Source organism: Eptatretus burgeri, chromosome 9 (assembly GCF_056783735.1).
Source record: "Eptatretus burgeri isolate ZD-2024b chromosome 9, Ebu_testis_v1, whole genome shotgun sequence".
NCBI lineage: Eukaryota > Metazoa > Chordata > Myxini > Myxiniformes > Myxinidae > Eptatretus > Eptatretus burgeri.
Window position 1 is genome coordinate 48,786,317 of NC_140969.1, and position 22,658 is coordinate 48,808,974.

General features: G+C 43.7%; 1 protein-coding gene across 9 annotated transcripts in view; it reads left to right on the forward strand.

The window, feature by feature from the left end:
- Positions 1-22,658, forward strand: part of LOC147020093 (zinc finger protein 704-like) — a 134,481-nt gene that overhangs the window by 78,521 nt on the left and 33,302 nt on the right. For 8 of the 9 annotated variants that reach the window (XM_085896673.1, XM_085896668.1, XM_085896669.1 and 5 more), the window contains 4 exons: positions 10,148-10,251; positions 11,061-11,521; positions 11,653-11,753; positions 15,115-15,388. In XM_085896673.1, coding sequence (XP_085752799.1) covers positions 10,158-10,251; positions 11,061-11,521; positions 11,653-11,753; positions 15,115-15,388 — 930 coding nt within the window. In that variant the 5' untranslated portion in view covers positions 10,148-10,157. Of the gene's footprint in view, positions 1-10,147; positions 10,252-11,060; positions 11,522-11,652; positions 11,754-15,114; positions 15,389-20,603; positions 22,654-22,658 lie in introns of those variants that run through there. The other variant, XM_085896672.1, reaches the window with a different exon arrangement.

Below are 22,658 nucleotides of genomic sequence, written 5' to 3' on the forward strand. Positions count from 1 at the left end.
TTCATCAGTGAGTGCTGGGGAGTGTTTTGTGCAAAAAAAGTTTTTGAAGATTTTCTTTAGAAGGTTGGATTTTTAATAGTTGCTCTATAGTAGTGCCTAACTAATCCTTTGTAGCAATGCGAAAGGTAATATTAAATGATCCCTGACCCAATTCCTTCGTTGGTGTAGGTAAATGTTTTAAGCACCCACAAAACAACAGAGAAAGAAAACAAAATTTGATTTATTCGAAATGCTAACAGGATTATAACAGCACCAGGCAATGCTGGGTACACCTGGTAGTTGTGGTTAAAATCAACATTACTAACCATGTGTCTCAGGCAATTAGGGGCAATGGAAAAACCAACTTCTTCCTTCGTTTGTAGCACATGGCTACGAATAACGTTATTGGCTGTCGGCATGGCTGTGCTGCCCTTTGTGCGGTGAGAAACAGCAGGCGGAGTCAGGTGGGTGGGCGGTGAAAGGCGGAGTCAGCACGTGAGAAGGCAGGCGAGGAAGGCGGAGCAACAGGTGAATGTAGAGATCCAAGCTTTTTTAACGGCTTCGCGACCCGCCTTTTATAAGGTCCATGGTGTAGGGTGGGGTGACGACCGGAAGCGATGCGTCGTCACCCGAAATTGTGCGCTCCTATTGGACCCTGGCCGCACGCTGCCTGGCCCTTACGGCTGGAAGTTTTCTAAATCACACATCCGGCGAGACATGGCTGAGCTGTGGAATTGTCTTGCTCCGAATATCGCGATTTGAATCGTCTTGTACCGAACTCCCAAGCCGTGTTCCGGCGACTGGCCGAGGGTCGCGTCGGCCCCGCATGTCCGTTCGGGCACCCCCGGCACTCTGCGGTTGGCGCTGGTGAATGCGCTCGTTCCGTCCGTACGCCATGTGGCCCGAGCGATCTGGGCCGTGCATTTGCACCTCTGCTTGGTGTCCACTGCATCGAGGTGGAGGTGCGGGATGACCTCTGCCGTTTGCGGGAGATATTGGTGGCCGAGATGGTGAGCGAAGATCGGTGGTAAGATGCCTTTGTAAATCAGCGCGCAGACCCGATTAAAGATGTATGCCATGTGCATCCTGCACAGTGTGATGGCAATTATCTTGGGGCTGCACGCATGTCTGTTGTCGTGCATGTGGTTAGCACATAGCGGTGATCTTCACAGATGGCCACCTGAGCGCGATGCCTGCCCCGATCTGCGTCATGGATTGAAGGAAAGGGTTGGATATAAATCAGGGTTGAAAAGAAGATAGATACAAGTACCACATGCAGATTTGAATGAAAGGGCGTGCCGCCCGTGTCCTGTACAGTGGGTGGAGGTTTTTGCTGGGCTGCACGCATGTCTGTTTTCATGCATGTGGTTATTCTACTATCCCCTTCGACACAGTATTCTTGCACCTGTCTCATCGTCTTGTTTGTGTTTCTCCTCTCATGGTACCATACCACTGCAACCAGCCTCTCTTCCACTGTAAATGTGCTGGTGTCTGCCATCTTAGTTTATTTCCTGAATAAGAGGAAAGAGTTGGAATGAAGATAGAGATTTAATGGAAAATGGAGATATAATTAGACCTAGCTAAAAGACCCACGCAACGCACTTCGTCCCATTAACCCATTTGACATGAAGGAAAGGTCTAACTGCACGTATACTTATGAAATAACTGTCTGGGGATCACTGAATGTTGGATGCCATTGCCTTGGAGGGACGCGGTTTCCAGAACCGCAACACTACTCCCCTCCCTTTTGCTAGACTCGACCCGAGTCTTCGAACATTCATGTGGCATGTTGGTGTAGTTTCCCCTCGTACGCTTTACCAACAGATCCCTGAGTGCGACATTTCAAATACATGTCCCAAAAATAATAAACCTAGTGTGTTGCATGTCTAAGCTTGCAGACACATACGGGCATCCTTATGCTACATTTCCGGAATTGAACTAAACAAACAGGTGGGTTATAACTATATACATTCCTAATATTTACATTACCCCTGGCCCAGGACCTGTGACTCAAGGGAATAAAACACAGCAAATGAAACATTTGTGGATGAGTGCAGCAGCAGGTTATCACGCAGCCTGGTGTCTTCAGGGCCCGAAATGATGCTTTGTTTGTGGAGTTTTTTTTCCCCCCGGCTGCTGGAGGAAACTCACCCAAACACGACAGGCCACACGCCACCTCACAGTCCATTTGAACTGGCCTTTATCAATAAAACTGTCCGGGCTGTGCAAATACAGTCCCCGGTAATGCGGCTGCCTGCATGGCAGTCCCTGCAAACACTTCCACAACAGATGATCCTGGGGTACATGGCAAGGTTCAGCGATATGGCAAGGCATGGTAAGTGAGGTCAAGGCAAATTAAGCATGGCCAAGGCATGGCAAATGGAGTCAAAGCAAAGGCACGGCAAATGTAGACCAGGTGAGGTGCAATAGGTCGGCATACGAAGCTGACCGGCCTCGGTGTGGTCTCGTGTAGTTGTGGAGGGAGTGTGGTGGCATTGGCCGGTCCGAAGATTGATTCGGTCCTACCCTACGGTCTTGCCCCATCCTGTTGCCTATGCCTGTCCTTGTCCATACCCACCCCATTTAGGTTGTAACAAAATGATTTAGATTTTTTTTAAATATATGTGTCTCCAACCCTCTTATCGTCTTTGTTCGGCTAACCTGTCCTAACCGTCTGTTCCCAATCCCGAAAGTCCCTTTAAAGAAGATCGAGAAAGAGACAAGTAAACCTTTCCAGAGGTCCAATGCAGCCTCAGAATAACTCCCACAGGTCTCCGCATTTCCACGATGAGTCCAGCAGCCTACGAACAGTGAAGGGATGGATGGTGCGATGGGGTACACATGTTCTGATCTATCGTGTCACTTATTAATCTTTAAACTATCCCGGGGCTTATCAACACGCCTGTCTCCTTAAACTTTCAGTTCTAGCAACCATGATTCCCATTGCCTGTGTTGGTGTTCATTATTAATTTGGGCCTTTCCCGCGAATTTTCCTTCGTGCTTTTGCACAATTTCGTGGCTGGACAGCGTTGCTCCACTGACAGGTCTGCCCACCTGCCAAACTCATTCATCAGCACCGCCGGGTCGCTGAGGCTGTCTCCGAGCCTACCTACTCCTCACTAACGTGGGGAATGCTCTCACTGGCACTTCCTCCTCAATGCCCACATGGCATTTTGGCACTCCGGGTCCCTTTTCCCTGGGATCCGGATATGTCAAGCATGTGCAATATATCATGCATAATGTGTGTGTATATCATGCGCAATCTGTCATGCATAGCATGTGTGTGTATAACATAGCATGTGTGTGTATAACATAGCACGTGTGTGTATATATGTGTGTGTGTGTGTGTATCTGCCATGACCTTTCCTGGGAAAGTCACATTTCCAACCTCGCCTCAAAAGCCAGTCGCCAACTGGGAATCCTCCGTCGTGCAAAGTCCATCCTTGGCCCTCTTGAGCTCCTGACCACTTACAAAGCTTTTGTCCATAGCCTGATGGAGTACTGCTCTCCCCTCTGGGCTGGTGCTCCTGCCTCCCACCTTACTCGGCTTCACGCTGTCGAAACCAGGGCATTTAGGATCATTGGCATCTCCCGCAATGAAGCTGAGTCTTTGGGCCTCTCACTCAATCACCGCAGGTTGGTCAGTGGTCTTTCTGTCTTCTACCGACTCCTCTCCAGCTTCACCCCCCCCTGCTCTCTCTGCGATTTGTCCCCACCACATTTCCACAGGGCGCTCAAGGTCTGCCAACAACCCCCTTCTGGTAAAACTACCAAAATCACGAATCACTGCTCATCTTCACTCTTTCATTCCTCTTTTTTCCTGCCTTTGGAATAAACTTCCTCACTCTATTCATTCCTATTCTTCCCTCCAGGCTTTCAAAACAGCTGTTCACCACCACCTCTTATCATCCCCCATCCAAATCCTCGATCTTTTCTACCCCCGATAATCCACCCAAGCCCACTTCCTTCAATTCCCCTGCTTTCCTTCCTGAAAGTCCCTGTAATGTCCATCTTCTCTTCGCCATGTTCCCCGTCCCATCCCCATCCCTCTCCCTTCCACAGTTCACCTAATGTGTCTGTTCCCCATTGTTTTGTCCCTCCCACTCCCGCCCCTCTTGTCTCATGCCCCCTTGCTGTGAGTTGTGTGTTAGCTCTCATGTGAGCCTCGACAAGGTATACAAAAAAAAACAAAAAAACATGTGCAACATGTCACGTATAGTATGTATGTATATAATATGCATAATATGTCACGCATAATATGTGTGTATATATCGTGCACTATGTCAGGTATAACGTTTGTATGTAATATGCATAATATGTTGCGCATAACGTGTGTACACAATGTGCACAAATCACAATTGCGCATGTGCAAACCACGACCCATGCATGCACCACCACCGGTGAGTCCCCAAGGCCAACGGTGCCCTCCCCGGTCCTGAAGCATCCATCTTCACCACAGCATGGAACCATGAATCATTGGACCAAGTCGTCTCCCTCTCTGTGCCGTGCCCAATGGAGCCCCCCCAAGCCCCCCTACCAGTCGAGAAGCATCCATCTTAACCACAGCAAGCAACCACGATTCATGGATCAAGCTGTCTCCTTATCCGTTCTGCCACCAATGGGGGCCTTCCATGATCTCGAAGCATTCAGCTTAACCACAGCAAGGAATCACACAATAAAGAACATTGACCAAGCTCCCAACCCGATCTGCACTCTGCCTTCTCCCCTCCCCGTCCCCCCCCCCCAACCCTCCATCTCCAAAGTGACAATGTAGATCTGCGCGATGTCCTCAATGATGTAGATGTGGATGTGCATGACGCCGACGACGATGATCATCAACCTTCTAGTGTACATGCGCGTACGTAGATAATGGATTATGCGGTAATGTTGATATGATGATGAAAGCCTCCAGTAAGTAAAACAATGAGCTATGGGTGATGAGTTTGAAAGTGAGATTGTATTTCCTGATCGGTTTTGGTTTGGACACAACTGAGCTTACGGACCGACTGATATGGTTCCACGACCGAGGTTGTGGACCCATCTTTTGGAAAGGTTTTGGGCAGAAAGGATGAAAACCTGAAGAACGGAGCCCGGCTGATGACACAGAAAGCAAATTAGCCAATTGCTTACAGAGTGCTAAAGTCCTTACTTTTGGCCTTCTTGAACTATGTCGAGGTTTGCTTTCAACCAGAGTGATGGGTCCAGGTTATTGTACAATTGGTACAATTAATTATATCTTTCAAATGTCAATTCCATGCATTAGGAATGGCTGTTTCTGTGAAATAAATAATTATAAATATTTGTTGTGAGGAAGAACTTAAAAGGAAGAAAAATGTTTTGTTTTGGTTTTTTTTCCTTCCACCATTTGTGAGGTCACAACATTTCCATCACTTCACTCAGCAAACACCAAAAATGACCCGACTCCACTTTAAAGGTCACCGTCTCCTTTGAGCGTTGCAGTTTTCTGGCTGAGTACTGGTCCCTCTTCGGTGTGTTCGTCACTTTCGACCATCAGCACATTTTGCAAGCCAAGAGACGCACATAGCGCTGCATTCTCTACCTTTTGAGGAGCAATTTGTTCGCTTGTAAAAAATTTAACCACAGTCATTTTGTGCTGTCACATCGAAGTGCCACACCTCCATGTGCATGTGCTTGTGATTTGTGCTGACGTGTGTAACCCACCCGGAACATTGTCTGACTGAGTAAATTCCACGAAGTACCCTCTCAATAGCTTGTGTCATGGTATATTCACATCTGATGGGTTGGTTGAAAGAGTGTTTTGCGATGAAGGTTTCCTCTCACATTTAATACCGCCAACCCCCCCCCCCCGCCCCACCCCAAATCCAATCACTTGCATAATGTCAGCCTGAGAAGCAGGCAATTGTCAGAGCAATGTTATTAGTCCCCACACTTTTTTGGGGGGGGAATGGAGGGGGATATTGTAATCGGCTCCGTCTGTCTGTCTGTCTGTCTGTCTGTCTGTCCATCCATCATGCCATTTCCTAAACAGTTGTGCAGAAATTCACCAAACTTGGTAGTTATGATTACCACATGGCACGAAGGTGCGAGAGCAGTATCATTTTTCGCCCCTCCCCCTGGGGTGGGGTCAAAAGGTCAAATACCAAAAATGCAATTATAGGCACATGTTGAACGTTTTTTTAATGAAACTTTATATATGCAATCAACATTGGGAGACACGTGAAATATGTGACTTTTTGGGGGATTTTACCTCCGCTTCATGCTCCAGGGAGTGGGGAGTTGGGGGTTAAAATGACTAAAATGGTTAAAAAGAGGTTAAAATGGAAGAAAAATGTTTGAACTCAAAATTGCATTTTTGGGTCATTGCTGGTGAAACTTTTTGCCATGTGGCTGGGTGTGTGGATTTGTTTGGTGTCGTGTGATATTATGTGCATTGCAGAGTGACCCGGAATCGTAGTGTGGGTGTGATGTACTGTTTAGGGAAATGTTCAGGGAGGACAGAGGTAAGAAAGATTGGCTGAGTGAGATGATTGTGAGCTTTATGATGGGGTGGGAGAAAATATGGGATGTCTTGTTGAATAGTACAGCGAAGAAGAGGAAAAGAAAATTGATCGATACTAACCACATAAGGGTGTTAGGGAAGAGTTTCTGTTCAGTATAGCCATGAAAAGCAGGAGCATGACCCAAGGCCTTGGTGGTACATGCTTGACATACTTTGCCAAGGCATGGGATATAGCTTTGAGAACACTACGTGAGGTTCATGTTGCTGGTGTAATCCTGATACAAAGCAATACTGAAAGTTGTCGTAAGCCCCTTTTTATTCCACTCTTAAAATCATGTCCAGTTTTAAACATAACAGGATTTGCTTCAGTGCTTTTCTTGTATTGTCATACTGTCCAAAGATAAGAAAGTTTGCTCATTTGTAGAAACCGGTCGTGCAAGTATGCCTTGTATGCGCACACATACATGGCATACCAGAGTTATTATACAACTTTCTCTTTATGTGATGCGCTATATCCACATGATTGAATTGATGCACCATATCCACACACAAACACACACACACACACACACACACACACACACACACACACACACACACACACACACACACACACACACACACACACACACACACACACACACATATATATATATATATATATATATATATATATATATATATATATATATATATATATATATATATATATATATGTTATAATATGATGATGTCATTCGATTGGACCTCATGGCCCATGACCCAAGCTTCACCACTCATTGTTCGGAGTTGCCCAGTATCTGTTATATACGTTATATGTCTATATGATGTAAATTCATTCTCGAACCTAACCTGAGTGCCGTGACATCGCTGTTGCAACACAGGGCTATGTGTGCAGCTCCCGTAAGGGAGCATCTCGTAACGCTGTTAACAACGTTGTTCAATGTAATTTTTATAATGCCAGAAGCTGTCACGAGTGAATGAAAATGCAGTCATCGACCGGTTTCGTCATCATTTGGGCATCATCAGGGCAACACAGCAAGTTTCCATCCACTTGTGACTGAAACCTTACAGTTATAAACCAACTAGCAGAGCCTACCCGTCGCTTCGCTGACGGACCAATTAGTCGTTCGGTTTGCCAAAAATTTTTGGAGAGAAGGAAAGGAAGACAAATTTACCCTTGCATTGAGTGCTTTAACCCCTCCCCTTTGTCCCCCCATTCGTCCTGATGTCCCTTCCTTCAAGAAATGTCTCACACACAATGACAGGCTTTGACAGGTCCCTCAGCATTGCCGAAGTTAAAAAAAGGAAATTGCCATTTTGCAACCTCCATCAGGTGGCGCTACATGGTACACATTTACATAGAGAATTTACACCCCCACCACCCCCCCCCCCCCGCATGAAGCAATGGTCACCTTGCCGATGTATATAAATATTATATTTTCTTTTCGGAATTGCTCAGGTTTATGAGAATTATTTGATCTAAATTAAAACAAGCATGTGACGATTGTGCTTCACACATACTGTACCCTCGATTGCTCCACAAATCTGATTTGTCAAAAAACTTGATAGCTCCAGTTTAATTCCCCCATCTGCCCGAAAATGGTGAAATTCACTCTGATCTTCAAACATGGAAAATTCTCTTTGGCTTCGTGCGAAGTTTTTCTCACTTCTGAGTGAAAGAGATGTCGACTTTGGAAATGTCATCCTGATCTGTGAAGGTCGGTTCAATTGATGTCGCTCGCTGTACTCAGTACCTGGCTTTGAAGAGACAGAACTTGACAGAAAAAAAATTATCTGGAATATCATGTATGTTTTCAACATTAAAACTAAATATCATGAATGTTTTCAACATTAAAACTAAATATCATGTATGTTTTCAACATTAAAACTAAATATCATGTGTGTTTTCAACATTAAAACTAAATATCATGTATGTTTTCAACATTAAAACTAAATATCATGTATGTATTCAACATTAAAACCAAATATCATGGATGTTTTCAACATTAAAACTAAATATCATGGATGTTTTCAACATTAAAACTAAATATCATGTATGTATTCAACATTAAAACTAAATATCATGTATGTTTTCAACATTAAAACTAAATATGTATGTTTTCAACATTAAAACTAAATATCATGTATGTTTTCAACATTAAAACTAAATATCATGTATGTTTTCAACATTAAAACTAAATATCATGTATGTTTTCAACATTAAAACTAAATATCATGCATGTATTCAACATTAAAACTAAATATCATGCATGTTTTCAACATTAAAACTAAATATCATGTATGTTTTCAACATTAAAACTAAATATCATGTATCTTTACAACATTAAAACTAAATATCATGTATGTTTTCCACATTAAAACTAAATATCATGAATGTTTTCAACATTAAAACTAAATATCATGTATGTTTTCAACATTAAAACTAAATATCATGTGTGTTTTCAACATTAAAACTAAATATCATGTATGTTTTCAACATTAAAACTAAATATCATGTATGTTTTCAACATTAAAACTAAATATCATGTATGTATTCAACATTAAAACCAAATATCATGGATGTTTTCAACATTAAAACTAAATATCATGGATGTTTTCAACATTAAAACTAAATATCATGCATCAACCTGGATTGGGTTGGCCATCTTAACCGATGGCTCGTGATGCAGGGAACCCAGGTTCAAATCCCAAATACTGTACTATGTATTTGTCCATTGTCTACTCATGTCCTTGTAACTCACATTGAAGTACAACGATGTCTCCTAACTAATGCCTTTGTCCTGCATGCAATTTATTTCCAAATTCCATTCACGATGAGCCTTAGCTCAATCTATGTCATGAACACTGTTGTCATGTAAACAAGCCGGTAGTAAAATTCATTGGAGGGTTTCAGGTTGTATTACTTGGACTTGTTGGGCATTACCAACGTTAAACACTGGTGATCGCACTGAAGAGCGATTCAGATGTTCACACGATGAAGACGTCGAGAGCGATTCGTCCATGCCGGTGCACACATGAGGAAATCAAGACTGTATTTGTAAACATGAGGTGTGAGGAAATGAGCAGTTTGTGCACATGTACACTCTGTTCAGAGGTTGAGTGCAGTCCCAGTTGAATGTGGACACTGATTTGGTTAGAGACAGGCAGTGGGGTCTTTTTTCTTTCTCTTTAAATATACTTAGGTCGGGACTCAGGCAGGAGCTGTGTGGCAGAGGGTGAAATACTAATGCTGTGATGATGGAGTAAAGGGGAAGAGGTCGACGTGGGATGTACAGACAAGTGTGGACAATTGAGTACCGTGAATGACAATATAAAAAAGTCGTGGGTAGGTTTGGGACACAAAACAAGATGTGTTTTTGGCAGCCATCTTGAAGGACTGGATGAAAAGACTGGACAGACTCTGGGAGGCTATTCCACAGATGAGATAAGATGGGGACAAAAGAAGTGGAGGTGAGCAGGAAGCTTATATTAGGGAAGGGAAGAGTGGAGTCGGGGAGGGGGAAGTAAAGTCACTATCCATTTTAAACTAATGATAAATGACAACGTCAGGAAGTAAGACATCATGATGATCAGTAAATGACAGGTATGTGCTATTGTTATAAATAACATGGTGAAAATATCATGCCAACTTGCTGATTATTGTTCTCAAATTATCTTCTGCAGGGACTCTGGTATGGATGACGTGGCAGCTGCGATGGTGCTAACGAGTCTGTCCACCAGCCCTGCCAATGTACTCCGTCTTCCCAGTAGCCCAACACTGGACAAAGGTACAGACACAGGCTGTATCCCTTTGGCCATTTTGTACTGACGTGACTACGTATGCAGGTCATTTTATCGAGCTATGACCATACCAGAGTCCTGTGATAAATAAATAAAGTACAATCAATTGCTGTATCTTGATTCCTCATTATAAATGCCATATTGCTGAAAACTACCCAGGCAATAGACTGTAATGGACTGAAGAGTATAGTTTACATTATTCTCATGCAGGACTTTCTGGCCTACATTTGTGAAAGGAATGTGGGATTGTATTACTCCGATCACGAACCACCAAGCACATTCACCTCGAACACAATTTATGATATTGCTGGGAGATCAGCCAGTGAAAATTAAATCAAGTTTAGGCCTAGTCAGTCGCAAAGGCTTTCATTGTGAATAATCGGGGCCATTACCAACGTCAAGACAATTGCCAGCAGTAATGGCTTCCTCCCCACAAGGACTAGCTTGGGTGTGATTGTTGTTTCTGCCACAAGTTCAGACACCAGAGGCAGACCTGCATGTTCAGAATAAGGTAAAGGTGTGGGATGTTTCACAGTACTGTTTAACCTTTAAAAATATTTAAAATGTATATGTTTGCTCGATATTCCATTTGTGAGAAGAATGACTTTTGAACTGCAAATGTTTTCTCACTACAAGTTTCAATCATGGACCCGTTAGCTTTAGGTTTGGTGCTTTGAGTTTGGCCTATTCTGTCCTTTACCCAATGAACTTTTGGGTCCATTGGGTAAAGGGGAGCAGTGATTTGAAGTCATATCTTTTGTAGACCTTGGTGTGACTTTTGTCATTTGACTTTCAGTTCCTTGCCGTGGCTCATGGCCTGATGCGCCTGCATGCAATGGTGATAATGGGTGGAGAAGGAATGCCCGAAAGGAGTGCTGGAGCCCTCCAACACCACCCTCACCTTTGACCACCGGTTCCACAACACCACCCATACCTGACACATTGTGTTCTGCTAATCACACAACTATGGACCCTCTGACGCTCATGGACAGCACCGATTGTGATGTTCTCCATGAGCCGATAACAAAAAGAGATGCACCTCCACCAAATGGCTTGGTGGTCCTTGGTGCATCTTGGAGATCTCAAAAGGGACTGTTGATGTTTAATGGAAGTTCTGCTTTGCCTGAGTCAGGAAAGGCTCTGCCCTCCGCACATCCCATCCTGCCAAGTTTTAGTGGCTGCACAATGGAGCAATCGATAGAAAGCAAAGATACGAACAGTGCTTTGGTAGAAGAGCCTTCACCGAGGAAGAGAAAGGTATAATGTTGGAGCTACAGCCTAATTTAGTAGTCCACCAATTTAATAATTATTTGTTTTCACTTTCTGCATGAACTATCATTGTTTTTTGGTTGAAGATTGTTCATGCACAAACTTCTTGCACTGCACAGAATTCCCTGAAGCTGATGTTCAAGTGCATGTGGCCCAACTGCGATAAAGTACTGAGTACGGCTTCAGGAATGCAGCGGCATATTCGGACATTCCACCTTGGGTGAGCATGATGCTTGCACTGGAATGGTAGGACCGACTTGGTCCTGCATTCAATGACATCAAAGTGTTGGGCTAAACATCGACAGCCACGCTTAAACTTGCACATGGGTTACACATATATACATTTGTACAAACAAACCAAACCAACAGTGTTGATTTGCAAACATTCAAGTTTTCTGGTGTACTTTAAGTTTCCACAAATTTGCAGATTTCTGATTCTCACTGCATAATTGGTCGATTTTAGAGTTAAATAACTCAAGTTGTTTTTATTATTATTTTATTTTTTATGCATGCTCTAGGCTCGTGGAAGAGCTATAATATAGAACAAATCGGGACACAACATAACAAAGGGAACAACAGGAAAAAGGGGAAACAACAGCAGGGCGTAGGGAGAAAGTAGACAGAGATGTACAAACAAGGGATGCAGGTAATGGTGACGGGTAAGGGAGAACTTAAAGGGGGTACAATATGGAAAAATAAGCTAAATTTTTGGGAGGGGTGGGGGATTTTTGTTGACAATGCTTTGAGTTTTGTAGGTGAATTATATAGTTGCGAAAGGAATTTTTTTTAATTCTGCATCATTTAATGATCCTCGCAAATAAATCAAGAACATTTATAAATGCATGGTTTTATCCCATTAATCCTGAGGGATCTCCTGAATTAAATTGGTTTTCTTTTTAAAAATTGTTGCATTAAGCTGATGGTTTCATTGAAATGTATTTCGCAGCAAAGCTCAATATTTCCTGTTCTTTTTTCAGGACCATAAATCCCCATGAATAAGGTGCATTTTTTTTTCTTCAAAAAAAATGAGGGTGAAGGTTGGGGCTGACTGAGCCTTGATGAATCATCTAAAGCTACACTTTATACATTGGGATTAAGCCTGGTGTTGGCTTAGTGGTTAGGGTGGCAGCTTGGAATCCTGAGGTCCTGAGTTCAAGCCCCGTTGCCCGCTGAATTAAAATACACCAGGAGGTTGACTCAGCCTGTCATCCTTCCGAGGTCGTCAAAATGAGTACCAGTGTACTGGTAAGGGGGACACTGCATCAGCGGCATAGCCGCGTCCCAACCAATGATGCAACCAGCAGCCACAGGCTGCATTCAATACAGAGAGAGATTGGGATTTATGCCTGCTTGCGTGCACCCCCAAATCCACCCCTCCATCCATTGGGACCATGCTCTGTATAGTGCGTTGGTGCTGCCTAAGCAGTTTGCTTGGCTATTGGACACAATCCTGGACGGGTCGCCACTCCAACACAGTATACCAGCATGCTGGCACTCATTTTGCCGAACTCAGAAGGATGACAGGCAGAGTCAACCCCACCTGGTATTAATTCAACAGCCAAGTGGGATTTGAACTCAGGATTCTAGGATCCCAAGCCCACCACCCTACCCATGGAGCCAACACCAGGCATACCCCACCCCCACCCCCCAACACATTTGTCGAATTCCTCCATTTGTCATGAAAGCAGATCATACAAAATGGTGTAAAGAATAAAAAACCCCTCTTCACGAGACACTTGGAGCACCAAAAAAGTGCCTCTTCACTTGCAGAAACTTCTGACTATTACTATATTGCAGCAACTATTAGTACATTTATATTAATATTTTGTAATGAAAACAGATCGCACAAAACGATGATAAAGCAAACTGCATACGTAATTACCGAAAACAAGGCCCCCTGTGGACTGTATCACCATGGATTGCAAAAGCATGTTCGAGAGCACGGCATTGTGCTCAATGAAGTTACAATTTCTGCACATTCCTTCATCTTTTCTTCACTCAATATAATTGTCTGCACAGTAGAAATAAATTAAGTTCAATGCTTTGTTTAAGTCAATACACTGAGTTATAAAAATCGTTAATTTGTTAGTCCATGACATTAAAAATTAGTCCACGAGATCCGATTCTCAAATCACATAATATTTTGATTGTATATTTTAATTAGTCCGTCATTCGATCATGTTTCCAAATCAAGGCATGTTTGAATAGGCTGAACAAAATGGCAAATTAAGATGACAGCAAGCTGTCAGAGGGCTGACCAAGGATGACGCCTTGATAAAGGATAATTAAATAAGGCCGTTACTTATTTTCAGGAGTGTTTTAATTAACCCAAACACTCAATTTCCATTCATGCACTCCCGTGGAGTTGCCTTAGTATGCATACCGCGAGTATGCAAATATTCAAACCGCGAGCAAGAAACAACAACCACACAGGCCGTTTCTTCGCTCTTGCGTGCCCGTACGTGCGTGGCCCAGAAGTTCGCATATTATTCGCAGTTATGATTATTCGCAATTTAGTTTTAATGCTCAAATATTCAATTAGCGCCAACGTATTTTGCCTTTTCGCAATGTCATCGCAAGGAAAAACAAAAAGAGAAGAGAAGACAAAAAAAATGCTTCCTGGTTCGGAGCACACTAGCACTCTGATGTTACCGAAATTTATGCACCGTCTAATATGAAAACGATCATAACTTGGGGCATTGTGTTTATCTATAAATGCGCATAAGAAATCGAGAAATTATTAGAATACACGAAGTCATCACTCTCCGGAACTCCATGCATTGTAACCCGTAATGGGAAACGTGGCTGAGCTTCCCTTCCCCCATTTGCCACGCCCACGCAACGTGTCTTCTCATTGTTTTGGTTAATAAATGGCCATAACTTGGGAGGCACTTGTCCGATTAATATCAAACCTTGAAAAGGCACATCCTCAGGTCACCAGAAATATATCTGGCAAGTTTCAATTAGATCGGACCAGTGGTTGTCGAGAAACAGCGGTCACAGACACACACACAGACACACACACACACACAGAGATTGCTGGAATTATAGATAGATGGAGGAAAGAGGAGGGGTGGGGGGGGGCGAAACAACCAGAATTTTTATGAAGGGCAGAGAATGTGCACAACCAGAACTTTTATAAAGGTATAGAAAATGGTGCACAACTTGAATTTTTATAACTGGAGAGGGGGTGCACAACTGGAGTTTTTATTTTGTGGATAGAGTGGGAGGGAGCAGAACCAGAATTTTTATAACAGGAGAGAAGGTGTGCAAATATCATTTTTATAAGGAGGGAAAAGGTGGGAGGGGGGGTTGGAGGGGGGTGCAGAGCCACAATATTTTTCAAAGGAAGGAAGGAAAGGGAAACCATAATTTTTATAAAGGTAGAGAATGGGTGTATCCATAATTTTTATAAAGAGGGGCTGTACACGTGGCATTGTGCCAAATATTTCACTGACACCATAATTCACTCCTCCAGGGAGCGGATACAGTTACTTACTGGTCATGTAAAAGTCGAAAGACAATCAGGGGTATACGTGGGAAAATCAAATGCTGAAGAACAGTGCGTTTGTACATTGCAGGCGTAACAGTGACTCTGATCTGAGTGATGGTGAGGAGGACTTTTACTACACCGAGATTGAGGTCAATGTTGACTCGGTCACTGATGGCCTTAGCAGCCTGGCTCCAGTGTCACCCACGACAGTCACTTTTCCTGGCCTTCCCACTCGTCGGCATGCAGGCGTGTGCCGGTCCCACAGCCTGGCCGGCCGGCGGTCAGCACCCCCTCCACTGTTGCTTAGCCGTTCGGCTCCTACGGCCTTCTGGAGCTCCGTACAGTCTGACCATGCCTACCAGGTATTGCTACCTCATTCCTTTCCTTCTTTGCTGTTTATTTTCCTCTTTACATCTGGGTAAAAGCACTGACGTGATGCTTGTGGTTTTAACTTCACTTTGGTTGAACACAGGCATTATTACAGACGCAGCTTGAAATGTGCTGAATTTATCTTTTTCATGATATTCAAAAAAATCTTTCCTTGAACGACTTTACTCCTTCGTGGTATTTACTGCTGCGCTCCAGTCTTTAGATCTGCACTGCTACCTTCAACAGCATTTCTCCAATGATAGCAAGCGATAAACATCTCATATGATCTCACAGTGGTTTTGCATGCAGTGTGTGCTCCACTCGAGTACAGCCTATGATTGCATTGTAAACAATGTGACATCATTTTTGGATGCTATTTTAGAATTGCTGAGGGAAGGTGTCATGTTAATTTCTTCGTTCCCTGTCTTGTTCAGATCTGTGTACATACTTTTTCCATTTCCTATACATATATTCATACAGTATATATTGTTGTAGTCATCTGGTTCGTTCCAGTTGCCTGGTTAGAATCCGCCGAGTCGCCTTGATGCGACCGTAACGGTCAACCATTTTGAAGACTCCCCCTGATGAATCGCATATCCAAATGCTATAATATTGTGCAGATTGGGGGCACTAAATCGGTCGAGCGTTGCTCGCTAATTAGCAGCACTGCCTCCTCGTGTCTAATTAGGCCGAGTGAGCCTGAAACGTGTAGCACTGTCTGAGTGTGTGATGTAAATTGCCACCACCAATTAACCCTTAATCATCAAATGAAGGACTACGACAACCTGAATTCACCCAGAGACTTCTGTATCATCTACCTCCCCAAAAGTATTTGATGTTGGAAGCTGAAACTTTCAGGGATTAATGAAGATGACCTGAAATTGTGCCTGTGCAAGTTTCGTATAATTACATCAACTTAAAAAAAAAAAAAGCTTCATGTACGTAACCCGGGTTATTTTTTATTTTTGGAGCGATCACAGCAGCAGTTTGTTGCCTATACACTACCCAAATAAAGAGATGTGTCAGAAGAACGTGTACCACATCTGGAACAAGATTGCCCATTGGGCGAGTGCTCTGCTACTATTTAATAATGGTCACAGGAAAGCAAACAGAAGGAAGCAATAACAATAAATGGCGAAAATAAACCTTTTACCCACTACTGAACATACCCACTCATGAAACAATGAACAATCAGGATTCTTAAATAACTATCTGAGCCCACAGACACATCACAGGAGATAGACCAGATAGTCCGGCAGGACACAGCTGGATTAGGTGCAGAGTGACAAAGCGACAGTTATGTCCTTTACAGAACGGCCTGCTCCAGGCAGGAGCCTGGTATGAGGAACGAGAGGGGAGGTGTGGATGGCTGGTTGGGGGTATGGCGTGGCATCACTCAGCAGCTCGCACAGATCTCCTGCAGCCTCGCTGTCAGTCCCAGGCATCTGCTAGTCAGCCCCCCTCCGGCTGTGAATGCTTTTATTGCCTGCTGCCCCTCATGCCATATGACATCCCACGCCCATCCTCTCTCACTCACCATTGGCCGAAGGTCTGTTTGATGGGTGTCGGAACGCACATCTCTCACTTGTCACCTGGGCGGGCCCTCGTCGGCCCCCTAATCAAGTTGAACTAAACGATCTCCCTGGAAGAGATCAAGGCACGTACGGTGACTTTAAAATGTGGAGGTGGCATAGCCTTACATGGCTCACCAGTGGAGTAGTCCAATTGGAAAGGGGGGGTGGGAAGGGGCGTGCTTACCCCTATAATGACAATTTGGGACGCATGACAAATGATGTGTTGGGGAAGCATCTTGAACCTACCGAACATCATCAAAACACATTTTTCTTCTTTATCGTTAACCCCACTCTGCTGTGGTTCTATGTAACCAATTTACCTGCCATCCTGCATGCTGGTGCTCTATCAAGTGCGAGCTTGGCTCTCAATTTTTCATGCCTTTGCACAATCTCATGGCTGTGTGATGTGGCTCCTTCTGCAGGCCTATGCCTGCTTTAAATGTGGCACCCCAGGCTGCTGGTGTCATCGCCGAGTTTACCTGCTCTGATCTGAATTCTGGGGAGCCCTCTCTAGCTTCCCCAAGTGCCCTTCTTGGCACGTAGCGCCACGAGTCCTCTCCCTCGGTACTTGGGCCAACTACAAAAATCTAGGCCACTGCTCAGGGTCCATGGCCTGCAAGCCCAGTGCCCTGGATGCCCTTTCCCAAATACCAACATCCAATGAGCCACACCCCTAGTCTGTAAATTTTATTTTGCAGCAACTGTGAATTAACTTTCTACACCCAGCACCAACACCGGAATGGCATCCCTTTCCGGAACAGATGAATCCCCTCAATCTACCTAATGCTAACCAAAGCGGGATTCCTCTCCACGTGAGGGTGTGTTTCCTCTTCCCACATACACACACACCTTCTTTGCACCATTCACTCAATCTCAATACCAAACAAATTTGGCACACATGCCTCATTCACCTCATCAACTTCTCGTTCATTCCTCACCCCTAATCCCATCAGGACAGGAAGAGGAAGAAAGAGGAAGGCACCTATCCTAAAGTCTGCCGATTTAAGAAAATAATTCAAACCCCTTATGTCATTTTAAAATGTCTCTCTGTAATCCCTCTCTAATTACCTCTGTCACTGAGGGCCCTGTCACACCTTGACGTTTTAGCCAGCGTATGGCAACGTATCAAAATGTATGTAAAACGCTGGCGCACGCTGAACTATTGATGTTTTTTTTCAGTTTTGGGCGTATTCATAACGAGTTGGACGTATGTATAACGTATTAGTAACGTACACAGAACGTTTCGATAACTTAAAGATAACTTATACCAACGAATGCTTAGCATGTTGTCGGCGTTCACAACCTATGCCCAACGATAGTCTAACTTATGCATAGCGCGGCAGCGTATCGCCGACGATCACGTAGCGTAGCCTATTAAAAGGCCGTGGCTCAACGATTTAAATCATAACCACACTACAAATCGAAGTGTCAACATCACCGTCATGCCGAAGAAAAAAAAAACCCCCAAAAAACCGTGGAGTCTGGAACACTGACGGGTTCCTCCTGTGAAGCCCATTTTTATATACCAATCCCCCTAAACGCTGCCAATACACCATTATACGGTAGCTGTAAGTTAGAAACACGTTCAGTAAGTTCTGTGGTCGTCCGGAAGACGTCAAATACGTCTACATACGTCAATATGCGTTGGAGATACGTTACACATAGGTTCAAAGAACGCTACTCATAGGTTCGAAATAAGTTTCGGGTACGCTAAACATTACCTCGACGTGTTTCGACTTATGAGTAACTTACAAGTAACGTGTGTCGACGTGTGTCAATGATCGCATAACGTGCCTACAACTTATGGCCAGCGTATGCGGAACGTGTGAGTCATACACTGGCATACGTCGACAAATTTTGAGCATGCTTAAAATTTGGCGACGAGCTTGGCGTACTACGACGTATGCCAGTGTGCTTCAGCGTGCTCTTAACGTATACAAAACTTACCCATAACGTATTCGACGTGTGCCAGCGTATTCGCCAATTTTTTCATTCGTCGGCATACGCTGGCTAAAACGTCAAGGTGTGACAGGGCCTTGAAGGTGGACAGAGGTTATGTTTTCACCTCTGTCTGTCTGTTTGCCTGTTTGTTTGCCTGTGAGCATGATATCTCAAAAAGTTATGGACTGATTCGGGACAGGCTTGGTATGTGACAGGTTGGGTGTGTGACAAGGAAGAATTGATTCGATTTTGGTGATGATCCGGATCCGGATCCAAGAATATTTAAAGTGATTCTTCACCATTGGGAGACATGGCCAAAAACGATATATAGCATGATATTTCAGAAAGTTGTGGACGAGTTATGACAAAACTTGGTGGATGAGTAGGTTAGGTGACAAGAACAAGCCGATTCGATTTTTGATTCAGGTTCGGATCCAGATCCGGCCGATCAGTGGGATACAAAACGCAAACTGTTCAGCCTGGTGGAGGTATGTGCTCCACCGAGTGCTCTTCTTGTTTGAGGTGCACAGCGAGTGAATAGAAGAAACACACAGGTAGAGAGTCACAGACTGCAGAAATTTGAAAATAAATGGAAGAAGGAAAGTGAAAGAGAGAAATGGAGGCACACCACTCACGCCAGATGTGCACACCACCAAGAGAGTAATCTACAGAGTGCCATTCTCGTTCTAACTGTCGTTCCCATCAGCTTGCCTGCTTACGGTCTCTGCCATCAAAATTATTACTGCTGCCAGAAAAGACATGATCTCTTCAGATCTCAGAATCCAAGCAGAGCTCTCGGAAGCTATCTTCTTAGTCGTAGTTTGGAATAAAATTGAAAATGCTTTTACCAATTTCATTCAGAAGCATCAACACTTCATTTTGGTGGGCACTGATTGCGGCTCTTGGGATAGGACTGGAGTGGTGCTTTTGTGAGTGGGTAAATGAGGTGGGGATCAGATATTGTGTTGGGGGCATTGCACAAATGTGGTGCACAAAGGTGGTGCACAATGGCAACACAATGTTTTGCTGCTTTCCTCTTGCTCCTGCTTTCTTTGCCATTGATGTAATTGTGGTCTTACTACTGCAGTTTATAATGCCCCGCTAATTATTTGTGAAATGGGTTGTGTGTCATTGTATTGGTCAAGCTGCAAATCCATGTGCTGGATAGACAATGACCCTGCAAAAGACATTTTTCACAATCTCATTCAGAAACTGACATATGCAGCTGATGAACGTGTGGTTTGGCCTTTGTCTTGTAGCTTTTCCGCTTTGGGGCTTGCTTTGTGTTGGTGTTTGTGCCTTCCCTGTGAAGTTTTCTCCCTCTTCCCTTCCTTCCCTTTTCCTCTCATTTTTCCGACACCTTGCCTGCATTGTTGGTCCTTGTATCCCTCCCGCTGGACGTCCTTCACCCTACTTGTGTCGGTGATTGCTTTGTGTACAGCCTGACCAAATAGTCATGTCCGATGTTTCTCGGGTGTTTCCCTCCAAGTAATCCACACACAGTGCGTCACCTTATGAAAAGCCTCTCCCAGTAATTTACTTCCCTCATGGCCCATTCTATAGTCTTGTATCATCGAAACTCTTTTGTGGTCCATTGCTTTTGCACAGCCTGAATTTACAAGCCACATCCCATGCAACCATTGCGTGGTGCTTTACCCCCTGTCCACACTGTCCTGCCTCTCCCTCTTCTTAGCTTGAGCTGGTGTTCTTCGCCATGTGCTTTTACTCCATCATACCTCTTCGCTCTTCATCCAGTTCATTCAGAAGCATTTTGCAGCTTTGTTTACTGGCAGTACTCCTCTCTGGGATGCCTTTACTTCAGTCATCATTTGAAGAACCTTCTCAGCCCTTTCTTTCTCCTGCTACATCTCAGCACAAACACTTGTAGTTTCCTTTATCTCCAACATTTTCACAAAAATACACTTTTGTATCTCCTGTCGCCCTCCACATGATAATGATTATTTAAGATTCTTCATTTTTATGTGATATCTTGACACGACAGTATTTCTCAAGTACCCCAACGTACTCTTTTGATTGTTTGGTTATTTCAATTGTGACCATGCCAAATGTCGTTATTTCGTTATTTCAATATTTGTGGTTTTCCAGTTTTTACGGAAATTTAAGCAGTTTCATGTTTCAATGTACTCTGAAATTAAAGCAAAGAACAAATAAACAATTGCAGAAAAAAATAAACCATGGAATCGTTTTGATAAGCAAAATTTAATCTAAATTTTTGACTCATCAAAGTAGCCTCCTTTTGCAGATATAACAGCCGAACATACTCGTGGTATTCTTTCAACAATATAAATCAAATATTGTTCGGAAAGTTCTTTCCAACACTTTTGCAGAAGTTCCCACAAATGTGTTGTACTTGTAGGTTGCTTTGCTTTCACCCTTCTGTCCAGTTCATCCCAAACCAGCTTGATGGGGTTTAAGTCTGGAGACTGTGCAGGCCATTCCATGATTTGAAGCCAGCTGTCTTGTTCTTTTCTTCTAAGGTAGTTCTGACAGCCTGGAGGTATGTTTTGGGTCGTTATCTTGCTGTGGGATGAACCCCTGACCAACTCGGCGTAGACCAGAGGGTATTGCATGGCGCTGCAAAATGCTGTGGAAGCCCTTTTGGTTCAGGATGCCAGTCACTCTGTGCAAGTCGCCGACTCTGGATCCAGCAAAAGAGCCCCAGATCATCACGCTTCCTCCTCCATGTTTGACAGTTGGTGTCACACACTGAGGAACCTTCCTTTTGCCTACTCGACGGCGTTACAAAAACCCTGCGTGATGAACTGAAGATTTCAAATTTTGATTCATCAGTCCATAAGACCTTATTCCAGTTTTCAGTAGTCCACTGTCGGTGCTTCATGGCCCAGGCAAGCCTCTTTTTCTTATTTTGCCATCTCAGCAATGGCTTTCTTGCTGCCACTCGACCTGTCAAACCTGCAGCTCGAAGTCTTCTCTTCACGGTTTAAACTGAGACTTCCTTACTTCGACCAGTGTTAAGCTATGCTTGAAGATGCTGTCCTGTGAGCCGCCTATCACGCAAGCTGTTGACTCTCAGAAACTTATGTTCTGATTGTGTTGTGGCTTTGGTTCTGCCAGACCTCTTCCTGTCAGAGTTTCCTCCAGTTTCCAAGTGCCTTTTGATGGTGTAGGAAACTGTACTCACTGACACGTTGGCTTCCTTTGCAATTTCTCTCAAGGAAAGACCTACACTTTTAAGGGTCATAATGATCTGTCTGTCTTCCTTTGTTAATTGTCTTTTTCTCACCATTATGATAGCTATATACTACCTCCTGCAGTGCAATATTGTCCAAATAATGCTTCAGAGGGTGCAGCAACACAGTCTGTTCCAACACTGTTTTTATACAGACAGAGGGTTTGTAACGAATCAACAAAAGTTGGGACACCTGTAGGAATTGTTTGCATCAACTTTCAAGGCTTGATTTACTTCCATTGCTGCAGAACAGCTGCAGTTGCTAACCCATCACTTTTTCCCTGAAAAGGGCCTTTTTTAAGAACTCTGAAATTTACAGTATTTTTCAGTTTTTGCTCATGTAAACTTTTGTTTTTAAACCTCTGGCAGTTTACCGCTTAGCTTTGTACCATTTCATTTTATTCACTGGACTTGAACTGCCTAAATGTCAGTAAAAACTGAAAAATGGGGGTGTGTAGTGTGTGCCTGTAATTTTACTTGTAATTGCATTATTGCACTGGTAAAATATGAATTAAAATATGAATCAGTCTTCCATTC